General features: G+C 38.4%; 1 protein-coding gene across 1 annotated transcript; it reads right to left on the reverse strand.

The window, feature by feature from the left end:
• LOC109841293 (probable GDP-L-fucose synthase 1) lies at positions 13,836-15,537 on the reverse strand. The gene is made up of 3 exons (XM_020410217.1): positions 15,378-15,537; positions 14,859-15,293; positions 13,836-14,591 (listed from the first exon to the last, which is right to left on the reverse strand). Exons 1-3 carry the CDS (start codon positions 15,385-15,387, stop codon positions 14,083-14,085), a joined length of 954 nt encoding a protein of 317 aa, XP_020265806.1. The 5' UTR covers positions 15,388-15,537; the 3' UTR covers positions 13,836-14,082.

The raw sequence follows: 16,068 nt of genomic DNA on the forward strand, positions 1-16,068 counted from the left end.
TTGCATAGCAGTGATCGGTATGATGATCGGACCCTCATTCGTAGTCCAATCGACGTGAAACTTGGAGAGTAGCTATTAAGCTCATTGTTCCTAATTCTGAATGGTGGATCTTAGTTTCTATTGGTTGGATTTGAAGATATAGAGGTATTACCAAACCTATAGAGGATTGGCCGAGCTTTTTTCAGATCGGCCAAAGAGAGAAAGAGATCAGGTACTCTTTTAAAATGATTGAACTTGCTTTGTTATCATCAACTCTTTTGAGAGTTTTCCTAACTCGATCAGTGTTTTAAAACTTGCTTAGCAAGTTATTCTGATCAACAATTGATCATCCATTCTTGGCTAAAAGGATTATTAATCCTTTCTGAAATGAACTCTTTCAAAAGAGTTTCTTAACTCGACTAGAGTTTCAAACTTATTCAAACAAGTTCTCTTCAATGTCCTATAGGGCTAGAATTTTTAGGGGAGATCAAACCACCAAGGGGTTCGGCTTTATGAGATTGGTGGGTGAAGAATAGATCGAATTTCTCAGAGAGAGAGAGCGTCAGCTGATTCTTCTTGGATTGTCGGCAACAGGATCAGAGCAACAGGAAGATCTGATCTTGGAATATCTTTCAGCAACAAACAAGTCCAATTGGCTATTAACCAAATTTTCGGTTTAAACAACTCTTTTCACAGAGTTTCAACTCACTCTGAGTTCTTAAACTCGTTAAGAGTTCTCCATCAAACTTGCCACACAAGTTAATTATTTCCACGAGATAAGACGGTCGGATCGTCAACGGAGAGCAAATTCGACGCGAGCATTCGAATGAAGCACTCCATCGCTATTGTGAAGAACCTAGAATTAAACAAAGGGAAAAATTCAGATCATTCTCCTCTCTTTTGTAATCGGAATCCAAATTGTAATTAAGATCGAGAGAATACAAGTTAATTTTCTTTCATTCTTTTTACTATAAATTTTCCACCAAACAACTAGGTTGAAACCTATTTATCTATATCACTATCATTTGTAACTCTTTTCAAAATAAATTATCAAAAAATTATAGGTAAGAAATAAAAATTATAAATTAATGAGTACTTTGACTAAATTCTACTATTTATCTCTATCTCCTATTGTCAACTCATCAAGTCTATCTTCAATACTAGCCATCCAATCGGTGACCTGAGTTCTCTTCTCGAACCTCCACCAATCTTATAGGCACATTATCGCCCGTACAGTAGGCGGATCTAACGATGTTCTGTTCTATGGTCGTCGATCAAACATCCTAATGGTGCTGAAGGTGGATTCCAAAGCTTCTGTAGAAATCTGCACTATTAGTAAGTTACGAACCATGATGAAAAATATAGGATATAAAAATTTTTTCATATACTCTCCACCATTACAAAATATCGAAATCAATTTTTTGAATATCAATTAAATGTGCGAATAAATATTCTTCAATTTTAGAAATTTCCCCTGATGATGATCCATATCTAGATCCACGGCTACCAATTAGCCTCGCTATCATTAATTGCCTATCATAACTTTTACATTTACCCCGTCTTGAACTCGTAGAAGCGAAAGCTGTAGGTTGATGTGTACTTGCACCATATCTACCTGCATACCCCTCATATAATCTTTGAAAATAATATTTAATAGTGTTATAATGAGCAAGAGCAATAACAATCTGACCATCATCAATGTCTATTATTATGTTTTTATACAAAGAATTTAACAAATTTTAAAGGCCAACATCCTTCAAACATGGATCGATAAGAACCCCAAAACCAAAAATAATAGGAATAAGCCAAAAATACTTATTAAATTTACTTTCCATTTAAAAATTTTATATTTTCGAAATAATTAAAATTTTAAATATTTAAAACTTTTAACGCAACCTGAATAATAGCTGGATAATAACAAGCAAATAACAACATAGTAGCATCATAAAAAACTTGTAATTTCTCTTTTACACTATATATAATTGTCCATTCTTTATTAGTTATTTCATACATACTACCAGAGTTAGAACTAGAAGCATGGAAAATAATAAAATTGTTTTTAAATTTTTTATACTTTATTGCTATATTTATTGCATAGGTAAAATTCCACCTATGATCAACATGTTTTGGAATTAACCTGGGATTCAAAAAAAAATCTTTTATATTATTGTTTCCATCTTTTAAGTCTTTGTTCTGAAGCATTATGAGCATAAGTTATGACCCTAATCTTTTTTATTATGGTTTAATTTTATTAAATGCACTATGAACAATTAAATTTTAAATATGACACATGCATCTAATATGAAAAATATCACCATGACATGGTAATAACAAAGATTATTTGATATGATCTACATCTATATTATTATTACTTACATTATCTAGTGAAAGAGAAAATATTTTTAGAAATTTCTAATTTGGAATGTTCTTCTATTATTAAATTTATAATATTAATACCAGCGTATGAACCTTCAAATATAATAAAAAAATAACTCTTTTAAATATTTACCAACTATCATTAATCCAGTATGATGTGATACATAAATAACCAGTTTGTGCTCTAGATATCCAAATATTAAAAGTTAGAATAAATTTACAATTTAAATTTTAAAAATAAAAAATTATTTCCCTGGTGATAATATTTTAAAATATCACATTGACAAGGTTGACGAGAAATTTTTTTAAATGAGGGATTAAAAACCATCTCTGATCATATCCTCAAATTCATCATCTTATACTAATTTAAAAAGAAGGTTTTTAAGAACAATAAACTAGATGACGCATTTTCTAGCTTTAATTGAGTCATAATTCCAAGAATCCAGGCTACCGGAGTTTAATGATTAGGAGAGGAGAGACTGACGGATGTCTCCTTGAGACATTGCCGCTTGAGCTCTATTATGGTTTTCTAAATGGTGTTTGAGGTAATTGGTGTAGTTTTATGATGAACTTAGAAAATATGGCCACACAATGCACATTTAACCTTTTGAGTGAGAAATTTATCGTGTTGATCCTTGGTGACTTCTATCTTCTCAAAAAAAATTCATACATCGGATCTCGGCCTTTTAGTAGCTCTAGATGTAGGATCATCACCACCAAATTCGGGATTAACATCGATAAGAGGAGTAGCGGTAGGTGTAGTAAGAGCAAGACTCATTTCAACATCGAGAGTTGGAGCTTGCTCTTCATAATCGGAGGAGGAAGCCATTTAATTGGAGAATTAGAGAGTGAAAGAGAGAAGAAGAGAGTATAAGAGAGTATTAGAGAGAAGTAGATGAGTTTTGAATAAGAAAAATAGATAAAATCTCTCTCTATTTATAGAGGCATCCCCTAGCCAAATTACTAAAATACCCTAAAAATTAGTTATTCTGACCGTTTTTGGGGTATTTTGATCAAAAGACCAAAAATAGCCGTTATAAGCTATTTTGGTCAGACCGTTATAAGCTATTTGTGACTGTTTGGACCAGGCCGGGTGTAGGCCGACCTGGGCAGTTTGTGACCGTTGGACTACGAGCTGGGTCCGGTCTGGGGTAGGTTCGTCTACTGGGAACCTTAGAGTGGGGACGGAGAGACTAGACCATCAAATAGAAAGATTGTCAGCTAGGCGCCTAGCCTATTGATTGGGATCCGACTACCCAATCTGCTTTGTGTGAGAAGCATATCATCCCTGCCTTTCTTCCTTCCCAATTGGAAGGACTGACCCAAAAGGCAAATGCTTGAGAATGTCAAATGCACCTACATACATAGCTTCCCTTTGAACTGGGTATTAGCGAGGATCTGTGACAGCCAAACCTTCAACCGTAGTGGACCTGTAAGACTTTCTCTCGGGATCTAGTGAATCCCTTTCTCCAAGGCAACCTGACTAAACAGAGGACGAGTGCCATATATAGTGCGCTGGAGCCAATGAAGCCCGGTCCCCGAAAGTAACAATGCCAAGTGGGAATACGAAATAACAATATAGATTCAGCCCGGTCCAAAATCTTCCGCCGGGTCCGGCCCTGGGACTGGGTCAGACCTGGACTCGGGCTACCTGACCCGACCATCTTCTTGGTAGGGCCTGGCTGGGCTCAGTACAGGCCTCCACGAGGCGACCCGGACCTGACCTCGGAGCCCGATTCGACCCTGGAATCCGGGCTTTTCCCAGCCCCGGGTCTCAGGCCCAAATGGACACCCCTACACTAAGGGGTTTTTTTTTGTTTCAAATCCTATAATTTTAGGATATGGATTTCCCCATGGTATTTAAAAATCCATAGGTGTTTTGTTATGAGTTGAGATTTCTAAAATGTTGTTTGTTTTATTAATATTTTAGGATTTGGAATACTATAATTTGTAATATTTTATTTGCTTTAAGCTCAAATTGTAGCATTACCAAATGCCAAAAAATTGTAATATGATGAATATGATATCTTGGTGAGGTTACCTCCCACAAAAGATAAAATTGAGATTTGTCAAATCCTCTCCAATTGAGAGGTAAGCACACCCATTTATGACATTTGTCAAAATCCTCTCCAATTAAGAGGATTTGGCAAATTCTAAAAATTTATCAATTTTTATACTTTTGGGATTCAATATTCTAAAAATTTTCTTAAAACAAACACCATATATGGAATCCCAAAATACAAAAGAAACTCACTTTCTGATCCCCAAACTTGTAATCCATACCAAATGCTAAATTTTTTGGTGAAACAAACAAACACCCCTCTAATAGGATTTGGCGTTCTAATATCGAATTTTAAAGATTTTGGGGGACCAGTATAAATTTTTTAAGATTTGGCGGCCAAATATCAAAATATTGTATAGTGGGGGGCTAATATCTAAATAACCCAAAAGGAAAAGAAGGAAAAGTAGAAGGATCACATAATACCTCATTTGTTTTTTTGTTTTTTTGGCTGCGAAAAATGCTCAAAAAGCGAAGAAGCGTCTCCATCAAACTGCCATTTCCTGGGCTCTATCGTTCGTATCCACCGAATAAGTACATCAGAGAGAATACGGCAAAATCCCCAAGATACGCTCCTCTCGATTTCCGCATCCTCAAATTCCAAAACCACCCCTCGCTCTCAAGGCGCCACCTCAGGCCACCACGAGGGGTGCTCGCGTCATTTCACTACCCGGCGGATGTGACAAAGCCCAGAGCAGGCGTACAGGTTCGGACAACTGGGGGACCCGGAACCCGAGTTGGCGCTTCGCCGCAACCGCTACTCCCCCTTCCCCCTTTTTTTCAAATACTATTATTTTAATAAGTTTTTTTATTTATCTGAAAGTTTACTATTTTAAAAGCATTTTTGGTACTCTCTATATATATATTCAGCGCAAATCGAAGACGCCCAAGAGGGCATTTTTTTGTTTTGAAGATGGAGGAAGAGGAAGCCGCAGTCGAAGCTGAAGAAGGCCATTTGGGGTTGTTTTAGGGTTGGATTTGTTAGGATTTATGTAATGTGAGGGATTAATTATGTAACTAATTAGAGATGATATTGGCATCACAGGCTCAATCTGTATTCTTTTCTCTTCCTCTTTCTTTTTATTGGGTAAATTTTTTTTTTCGTATAACCTTGATCTCGATCCTTCTCACTGCTGCTTAAAAATTTTTTCTCTCTCTCTTTTCTTGTTCGCTTTTTTTTTGGGACAGATATGCGTATTTTTCCAAAAGTTTGTTATAAATGTTCTCCCCTGTTTCAAGCTCGATCAACGGTGGTCTTCTTGATCTTCTCCTCTGAACTCGTGTTTCCCCTTGAAATTAATGTGAATCTTTTACCTCGTGGAAGAAAAAAAATATTACTTAGTTGCGAGGTTATCGATGGTAGATAGCGTCGCGTGCGGCGAGATATCGATGAATAGCGATAAACATCGCAAACTTAAATAGCGATCTAATTTAGATACCTATAAGTATTCAAAAAAATTAAAGAAAAATCTGGAAAATCTAAAAGTGCATATTTGGCGATTTAAAAAGATCGTAAATATGAAATAGATACGTAGCCGTCACATAATAGCGAAGACGACTGGAGGAGGAATCAAAGGGTCGTCGTCTTAGAGAATATGAGCTGAACGGTGAGAGAACTGCGATAGGAGGAGCTCACAGTGGGAGGAGGTGAGAGGAAGCGCTGAGGGAGGGACCCGAGGCTGTGGGCGGCGATGTGAATATGCCAGAAATTGCGGGAGGCAGTGGGATGCAATGGTTACGGGTCAAGTTTAATTTTAGGCAAATAACCTCAAAGCGCTTTTAAATAGCGATAAAAAAAGCAGATTCTGCCCGCAATCGCCCGCTATTTACTGCTATGGTGTGCTATTGGCCGCTTTTGCGAGCGGGAATTATATATTCCGTAATATATCACCGCTACTGGGCGATAGCGTAGCGGAAAGGGACTGCTAACACTATTAGCGCCGCTATTACGGTACTATTCACCGCTATTTTATAACAGCGCTTCATTGGTTCCCCTTAATTCTTCCCCGTTATTCCTCAAACTTTAAAAAAGAAAAAAAAAACAGCTTGAAAGTCTCTGTTATAAATAAGCCATGATTCCCTCACAGAGTCACGGGCAAACAACATGTACCAAATTAATCATAGATATACTAACAACCATTTTTAGTTAATACAGATATATATATATATTAACAGTAAAACTAGCTCGAAAACCCAATCAGCAACTAAAATAATCAAAAAAGGTAAAAGGGGCTTAATTGCTCAAACAGGTAGAGATACTGACTGATGAACCTTTTTCCACGCAAAATTGAACGCGCATTAGAGAAGGGTTAGCAAGAAAAGAATCAAAAAAAGGAAAACACAGAAGGCTTTTATCCTTTCCTTCCAACAGAGGCAAAGCAACAGTGGTGACCGGCAAGGACTCCGTTTGAGCTCTTCAACAAAGCTCACGCGACTCCCATCAAAAAGTTTATAATGACTGAGTAGAATATATTTCATTATAAACTTATGATTAGTTGTTGATTTTGTGGTATAATGAGCTAGATTACTCGTGTACCAACACTCCAACTGTACACTCACGACGATACGTACGGAGACCCATTTCCCAGTATCTAATGACAATCTGATTGATTTCATTAGTGAGATACCAAAAGAATTGAAAATTTAGCACAAATTCAGGTAAGAACTGACGAAAAATCTCCAAGCAAACAGCTGGTCAACACGACACCGACTGAATACATGACTTTTTTAATGATACATCAGAAGAACTATATGCTATATGACTTTTTTAATGATACATCACAAGAACTATGTGCTGTCAAAATTGAAAACTATTAGCATAAAAATCCGAAATAAAAGAATTAGAAATTCTAGTCTGATCGGGAGCAGTCGTGTAAACACTGTCATAGAAGATTGAAGACTCACCTATCGTTCTGGCACAGATGATCCTCTCTCCCTTAGCGGTAAAAACCCCCGAAATTCGACCGGCCTCTGAACTCGGACGAGAGTGGCAGAGCTTCTGCTCAGATGAAGAACGTTGCCCAAAAAACAAAACCAATTGAACTGTAGCCAAGAATTTTAGAAGGAGAGAGAGAGAGAGCTCGATTTTAACAAGAAGAGAAGTGTGTTTTTTTGTGTTTTCCTCGAACTGATCAGGCCTCTATATATAGGGTTTACAAATCCAGAGTCGTTGCTAATAATCCGCGCACGTTCTCCTCAATCGCGTAACCCCCGCACGATCTCTACAGCCGTTGCGTGACAGAATCAAAACGTGTAAAACGTGCAAAAAAGAAGGCTGAAGAAATAAAAAGAACGCGTGCGCGTGCAACGTGGCGTGCGTGTGTGTTATGCAAAGCCCACACAATACAAAACCCAAAACATTACTCAAAGCCCAATAAGAGGAGACCCATTATAAACCCTTTACTATTTATCTTATTTTCCAATGTGAAACTATTCACAAAGGCAAAATTGACTTTTTCATGAACAACATAGCCAACAGTCCCCCAAAAATACAATATTAACTGAAAACTCAAAAATCAATAAATAAATCATAAAACAAATATAGGTTGGGCAACCTTTCATATCGTGAATTCGGGAGAGGTAGCTTTCGGTTTTGAACCTTTTCTTAGTGAGTTCATCGCCACCTAAGAGACATAATAGACTAGGCCTTGAATTAGGCCCCTTGTACCAAGTATTGACGAAAATACACACAATATGTCTTCATCCATTGAGCAAAGAGGGTTAAGCGTTAAAGAGCATGCTCACAATAAACTGACACATGAGAGTTTCTAGGAGTTAGCCTAGCCCCCCTCCCCCCAACCGCGACCATCACAGTTCCTCTCACGTAGGTAAGTCCTCCAAGGGTACTACAGCTGGATATCATACCCTCCATAAGACACGCGTTGAAATAAATAAATCAAGAAATCATAAAACAAATATAGGTTGGGCAACCTTTCATATCGTGAATTCGGGAGAGGTAGCTTTCGGTTTTGAACCTTTTCTTAGTGAGTTCATCGCCACCTAAGAGACATAATAGACTAGGCCTTGAATTAGGCCCCTTGTACCAAGTATTGACGAAAATACACACAATATGTCTTCATCCATTGAGCAAAGAGGGTTAAGCGTTAAAGAGCATGCTCACAATAAACTGACACATGAGAGTTTCTAGGAGTTAGCCTAGCCCCCCTCCCCCCAACCGCGACCATCACAGTTCCTCTCACGTAGGTAAGTCCTCCAAGGGTACTACAGCTGGATATCATACCCTCCATAAGACACGCGTTGAACTTATTAAGAGTAAAACTCAATCTAACCAGTTGTATCATAAGAGCATCGTCACCATAGAGAAGGGGTAGTAGCAGATGCTACATAATGATATATGAATATATCTAGGTCGATGCTCCACACGAGTGTCACTAATCCAGCTTGTTTCTACCACATTGAACCTACATTGAGACTAAATCTCTAAATAAAGGTTGGGTTATCACTGTCAGTGGCCCCACTTATGGGCTTAACCCCATCTCCCTCGATGAATCTAGAACCACACTCCTGGTCTTTATAAAGTCTAAGATCACAACTTTGCCTAGCAGACGTTGTACAGATTTATATTTTATTTGAATATGTATGTTCAGTTTTTTATTGACATGCACTTGCTTTAGAAGCTCTATGGTAGATCTAGAATCCGAATGAATAGAAATTGCAGGTGAAGGTTGTTATGGTCAGTCACCATACTAAAATAAAAATATCGGGAGAATGTCCGCATAAGCCCAAGAGAGCTATGGTCCAAATCAACTTAGAGGCTCAAAAGCCCAGTCAAGGCCAAGTTCCTCGACCAGACGAGCAAACAAGCCATATTTCGATCAACAGGTCATCATGACCGACTCGAAGTGCGGGATCAGTCGCCCCCTCGCAATTAAGACGACTCCTCGAGCAGACGACTCGACTATACACCCGACCTGAAGCTCACTCGACTGTCGGGTCGCTAAATCATAATGATAGCTCGCAGATCAACCCGCCTCGACTAAAGAGATAAGAGCCGACCAAGTTCACTTCAAATGTCAATCGACACAACAGTACTGATTAGTCCCATCAAGATCTCTATTCTGACAACCCTCGTGCCCCAGCGGTTTATTCGGCTTACAAGTCATTTCCCAGAAGATTGCCATGATGCTTTCTTGTGCACGAATGACTTCTCCTCCAATCGCCAGCCACCACCTGTAGAGAGAAGGATGGCCACACAGACGACCTATCCTATACCCTACCTCTTCTAACAAATCCAGGATACTGAGAGGACAATCCTCTCCTGTATTCGAATGACTTCCCTTCTAATCATCAGCCGACATCTGGAAGGAGAAGGATGACTCAGCAATCTATCTGCCCACCCTGCAACCGCCCTCCTGTGCAAGAGAAAAGCAAAAAGTCTCAGAGGCTATATAAAGGAGGTAAGAAGGGTAAGTGCAGGGGGCTGCTCTCTGCTTCTTCTTACACTTGAGCTTTACCCCCCTTTGGGATCTTCTTTTCTTTTTATCAAGAGCATTTTAATAACTCTTAAGAGAAAACCCTCTGCAAGGACCTCAATGGCCTAGGGGCCTCTCAAAAAACTCTCCCCAAGTTCACCAACTGACTTGACCGTCGGAGGTACCACGGAGGAAACTAGCCACATATTCCTGCGATTCTTGCATGTGCAGGCTATCAGTCCACCCTGCGCGCTCAGGATCGGGCATAAAGTCGGAAGAGGAGTCGGACCCAACATTCATCCTCTCCCTCTTCCCCACCGTCGCCATAATTGAAACTGCATCCGACTGCGGGAAACCCCCATTTACTGTTTATTCACGAGCATCAACAAAGGTTTAGGGACCAAATGAAGAAAGTAGATCTTTTAACCATTATGTTTCTGTGCACGTGGAATCAAGAGCAATCAATTCAGATTCCATGGTGCTCCTGGCAATTACTGTTTGCTTACAGGATTTCTAAGATACAACAACACTATAAAAAAAAAAATACATATCCAGATGTAGACTTTACACTATTAGAATATGTGACCTAGTTAGCGCCACTATATCCTTCTATAGCATCAGGGTACCCAGCGTAAGTCAAGCAATAGTCAACTGTGCCTTTTAAGTATTTAAATACTCTTTCTAAGGCAGACCAGTGATCTTTGCTAGGGTTACTGGTATACCGGCTCAGTCTCCCTACAACATAAGCTATATCGGGTCTGGTCCGGTTGGCTATGTATAGGAGAGATCTAATCAGCTGAGAATACTTCAGATGGGAGACATGTTCACCTTCATTCTTCTTCAAAGATATAGAAGAATCATAAGGTGTGAAGACATGTTTAGAGTCATGAAAATTGAATTTGATTAACATTTTCTCAATACTATGAGAAAGACTCAAGGATATTCCTTTAGTGCCTCTAGTGATTTTTATCCAAGTATCATGTCGGTAAGACCTAAGTCTTTCATGTCAAAGTTCTTGGAGAGATAATCCTTAACCTTTAAAATTAATTCAAGAGTTGTTCCAAAGATTAGGATATCATCAACATAGAGACAAAGGATAACATAGTCATTGTTTAATAATTTCGAATAAGCACACTTATCATGTTCATTCACAGTGAAACCATATTGGGCAATGACTCTGTCAAATTTCCGGTGCCATTGTTTAGGAGCTTGTATAAGACCATACAAAGATTTAACAAGTTTGCAGACTTTGTTTTCTTGACCCATGGCAATGAAGCCTTCAGCTTGGTGCATATAGATTTCCTTATCTAAATCACCATTTAGGAAAGCAGTTTTGACATCCATCTGATGTATGATCAGCTTATGGATAGCAGCAAAAGCTAATAATACTCGGATAGTTGAGTTTGACATCCATCTGATGTATGATCAGCTTATGGATAGCAGCAAAAGCTAATAATACTCGGATAGTTGAGATTCGGGCTACAGTGATGTATGATCAGCTTATGGATAGCAGCAAAAGCTAATAATACTCGGATAGTTGAGATTCGGGCTACAGGGGAATATGTATCAAAATAATCAATGCTCTTTTGCTGAGTATAGTCTTTAGCTACTAGTCTAGCTTTATATTTATCAATGGAACCATCAGCTCCAAGTTTCCTCTTAAATATCCACTTATAACCAACAGGTTTACAACCTGAAGGTAAGTCGATGAGTATCCAAGTATGATTTTTCATAATAGATTTAATCTCATTATCAATGGCTTTTTTCCAGAAAGGAGATTCAGGTGAATCCATTGCTTCTTTGAATGAGCTTAGATCACCTTCAACAAGAAAGGCAAAGAAGTTTTCTCCAAAGTCCTTTTGAATTCTAACTCTTTTACTCCTTCGAGGTTCAATATCAAAAGGTTGAGAAGAACCGGAAGATGGTAGATTAGAAGGAAGAGAAGATATAGGATTTTCAAAGATATTAGACTTGAAAGGAAAGATGTTTTCAAAGTAAACTGCATCTCTTGCTTCAATGATAGTGTTGTTGGATATGTTACTGATTTCAGAGTTAATGACTAAAAATCTATTAACATTACTATCTAGTGCATATCCAATAAAAACAGCATCAATAGTCTTAGAACCAATTTTCCTCTTCTTAGGTTCGGGAAAAGCTACCTTAACCAAGCAATCCCAAATCCAAAAGAAGGTCAGATTAGGAGTTCTCCCCTTCCAATATTCATAAGGGGTTATATCAGAATTCTAAGCATCAGATAATAGGAGAGGACAGGTTTAAGACAAATAAAATCAACACACAGATCAACATGTTTTCCTAACTAATATTCAAACATCATAAGAAAACGTCTGAAAAAGCTGTCATTAGTTCCCCTTAAATTTTTATTAGCATCACGAAATGAATTTCTTTTGTGCACACTGTTCCATTTTTGTTCTAGATATCTGAGGAACTTCAGTTTTTGAAAATCATTTCTGAAATGATAAAATTGAACCTGCAAAAACCGCATCAGAAGATAAAGAAAAATCACAACCCCGGGAAAGCAGAAGCCAGAAAATTGTCTATAGAACGCAATAACTAAAGCAAAATATATCGGCAAAAGGATCCTTTGTATTTCTTACGTCGTAAATTATAGAGACGACGCTTCCAGGATCTTTTACTATTGAAAGTATCATAATAGAGCAGTGCTTCTATAAAAAGCTACAAGAGTTCAATCCTGGAAACAGCAAATTCAGATAAAATTTTCCTTCTTTCTGGAAAAAAACCAGGTTCTCCCATAACCCAACCCATTCATCAAGAACAATGATGTCATTCTGGGCATAGTTCTTATACCATACTATAAGAAAAGAAAGAACGGAAAAAAGAAAAGAAAAAAGAAAAGAAAGAACAGTTAGATTTTGCACAAAAGATGGTCTTTACAGCATACAGACTATAAATATTCATTTTTGGATCAAACAAACAAGAACGCCCAGTTATAAGGAACTCATCTGATAATGATAACCTAGTTTGATGAATTATGGATGTCTTAGGATCATACACTGTCATTGGTATGCACTAAAACAATTAGAGAGCAAGCAAGACAACTAATGACAGTTTGGCATTAAAACATAAGCTTGCAACAGAAAATGGGACAAGGAAGTGCAAGATTTCGCAACTTGCACAAGTTGCGATTCAATAGGTTATGTCGTGAAAAATCACCTCCCAAAGCACATCAATAGAAATATAGACCAAAATTCATCGATAGCGCGCTACATTTGCAGCCCATACGCTTATCTTCATGAATAGCTACCTTGAATAGGCAGCTAGACTTAATGGGACTACCCTTTTCCAAGCTAGACTTATTAGCAATGGAGGGGATTTTATTGAGCTCATGAACAGTATATGCCCACCTCATCAAAAATTGGTTCAGATGGCATTATTCCTTAAGAGTAAGTATGTTGCAAATGACAGACAACCATAACCTCCCACAGGCCACATGTACGTACATTATAATGTAGTATTTACAAAAAGACGTGAAATCAGGACAAATATGAACCTTAGTCTCGCAACTATAAGCATACACCCTGCGTTATGATTGCACCAACCCCAGTACACATTTCGCGACCTTACACAGATCAAGTAGGAACAGGTTAGAAACAAAATTCAACAATTATATATGGTTATAAACCAGACTTCTAACATCACCATGGATTCACAGTTAGATTAGGATTCCAGAGGAACACTCTAGGAAAGAAACATCAAATATGAAACAGGCGCATATCATCCTCATGGCAGCAGTTAGCAGGGGAAGAAAAACAAAATCAATTTACTACAAATACTAGGATCGGAGCGGTAGCCACAGGAGGTCAGCTGGATTTTCTTTCTATCTTGTTCGAGGATAAAGATTTCCTAATCAAAATTAGCCAGCTGGTAATCATGGTGCAAAGCCAAATGAAACATTCAAATTACTCAATTCTCCATAACAATTTCTTTCAATACCAGAAACAAAAGCAATGTTGCATGTAAAGGAAACACTGAATTTATTAAGGTTGCACCTTATAACAATATCTTAGTTGAATTGATATATCATCAACTAAAACTAAAAGCTTAAACTTATTATTCATCAAGTAACATGAGTATCCATCCAATCAACTAAAATTACAATCCCGCAAATATAACAATACAAAACAACAATCACATAACTAAATTAAGAATTTTTTTTTTTTAAATGGGCACCAAGAATCACTCACTTGTAAGTAAGCCTCACTGCTGCTTGACGACATTCTCCAAGTACCACTTGTAAGTCTCCTCCAACCCCTCTCTCAACCCGATCTTTGCACTCCACCCCATCTCAGCCAGCTTCGAGCTATCCATGAGCTTCCTCGGTGTCCCATCAGGCTTCGACGAGTCCCAAATCAACTCCCCTTCAAACCCAACCACTTCCTTCACCATCTCTGCAAGCTCCTTAATAGTCACCTCCTTCCCACTCCCCACATTCACATGCTCGACTCCCGAATACTTATCCATCAAGAACACCAACCCATCAGCCAAATCATCAACATGAAGAAACTCCCTCAACGGCGAACCAGTCCCCCAAACAACCACCTCCTTCGAGTTGTTGCTCTTAGCCTCATGAAATCTTCGAATCAAAGCAGGCAGCACATGGGAATTTTCAGGGTGGAAGTTATCATTTTCACCGTAGAGGTTAGTCGGCATGGCAGATATTGCATCAAAACCATGTTGGATCCGATAAGCCTGGCACATCTTTATCCCTGCGAATCATAAGCGGAAACGAAACCCGACAAATGGTTTGTCTATCATTCGTCTTTAACTATTCGGTTCTTAAGGAAGCACATAATTTAACCAAACATAAACTATGAAATACTCATTCGAATTTAATCCCAGGTAACTTGCATTATTACTTCTTCTTCTTTTTTTATCCGCAAACCCTGTTCAAATTCTAATTCTAACATTTCAAAAAGGAACGCAAATATGGGCATTTCAAAAGTTCGATTTGATTCGTTTGCAACCTTAATTACCTGCGATCTTGGCGACGGCGTACCACTCGTTGGTGGGCTCAAGCGGGCCCGTCAAGAGCGCAGATTCCGGTATCGGCTGAGGGGCGTGCTTCGGGTAGATGCAAGAGGATCCGAGGAACAGCAGCTTGGAGACGGATCCAGATCTGAACGCGGCGTCGATGACGTTGGTCTGGATCTGGAGGTTGACGGCGATGAAATCGGTCACTCGCACAGAATACAAACCAAATGAAGCGTTCGTCAATCTGACGAGGAGAAAGAAGGACTCGACGTCGGACTGGCGGGTGAGGTCGAGCACCGAGTGGGAGGCGACGAGGAGGTCGGTGAAGCCTAGGGTTTTGAGGCGGCGGTAGATGGCGGATCCGACGAGGCCCCGGTGGCCCGCGACGAAGATCTTGGCCGATTTGTCGGAGAGGAAGGATGAGGGGGAATCGCTACCTGCGCGCGCACATACACAGAGAGAGAGGGAGTCAGAAAGAGAATTAGGGTTAGGGTTAGGGTTAGGGTTTAGGGGGAGTTTACCTGCTGCCATTTTTTTGGGTAGGGGGTTGGTGATTGGATCCGATGAGGGAGCGAGGAGGTTATTATTTTATAGCGGAGGGAGTTTTACGAGCAGAGAGTGAGCTGAGCTCGCTTGTGGGGAGGAGAAATGTGATCAAGGTGTTAATCATTTTTTAAGGAAATATTATCGTGTAAGATTCAGGAAATACACTTCAAATGAAAAACTTCGAACACCTTTTTCAGAGGGTGCCTTCATTTAAATGGACAAATAAATAGGTACAAATTATCGTTAAGTGTGTCTTTTACCGTAAATTATATATATATCATATCATATCATATATATCATACTCCCTTTAAAAGTATGAGTTCGAAAAAATCTTTTCATGTTTAGTATTACCCTTAACTATTTGAATATTTTATTTAAATTTTAATTTATTATAATCATAATTATATCTTATCTTAAATCCTATGTGAACTACTTACAGGTCAATAATTTAAAGATTAATAAGCTATAATATATAAAGGTTGCAAAAAACCCCAAAAAGTTTTAAAAATTATACAAAACACCTATAAAAGTATAAAATTACACAAAACATCCAAACGTTTCAAAACTTAAAACAACAAATATGAAACCCTCAATATTTTAAAAACTATAAAAACACCCTCAAAAGTTCAAATAATAACAAAGCACTATGAAATTCTGAAATTTTAA

Source organism: Asparagus officinalis, chromosome 5, assembly GCF_001876935.1.
Source record: "Asparagus officinalis chromosome 5, Aspof.V1, whole genome shotgun sequence".
In the NCBI taxonomy this organism is placed as follows: domain Eukaryota; kingdom Viridiplantae; phylum Streptophyta; class Magnoliopsida; order Asparagales; family Asparagaceae; genus Asparagus; species Asparagus officinalis.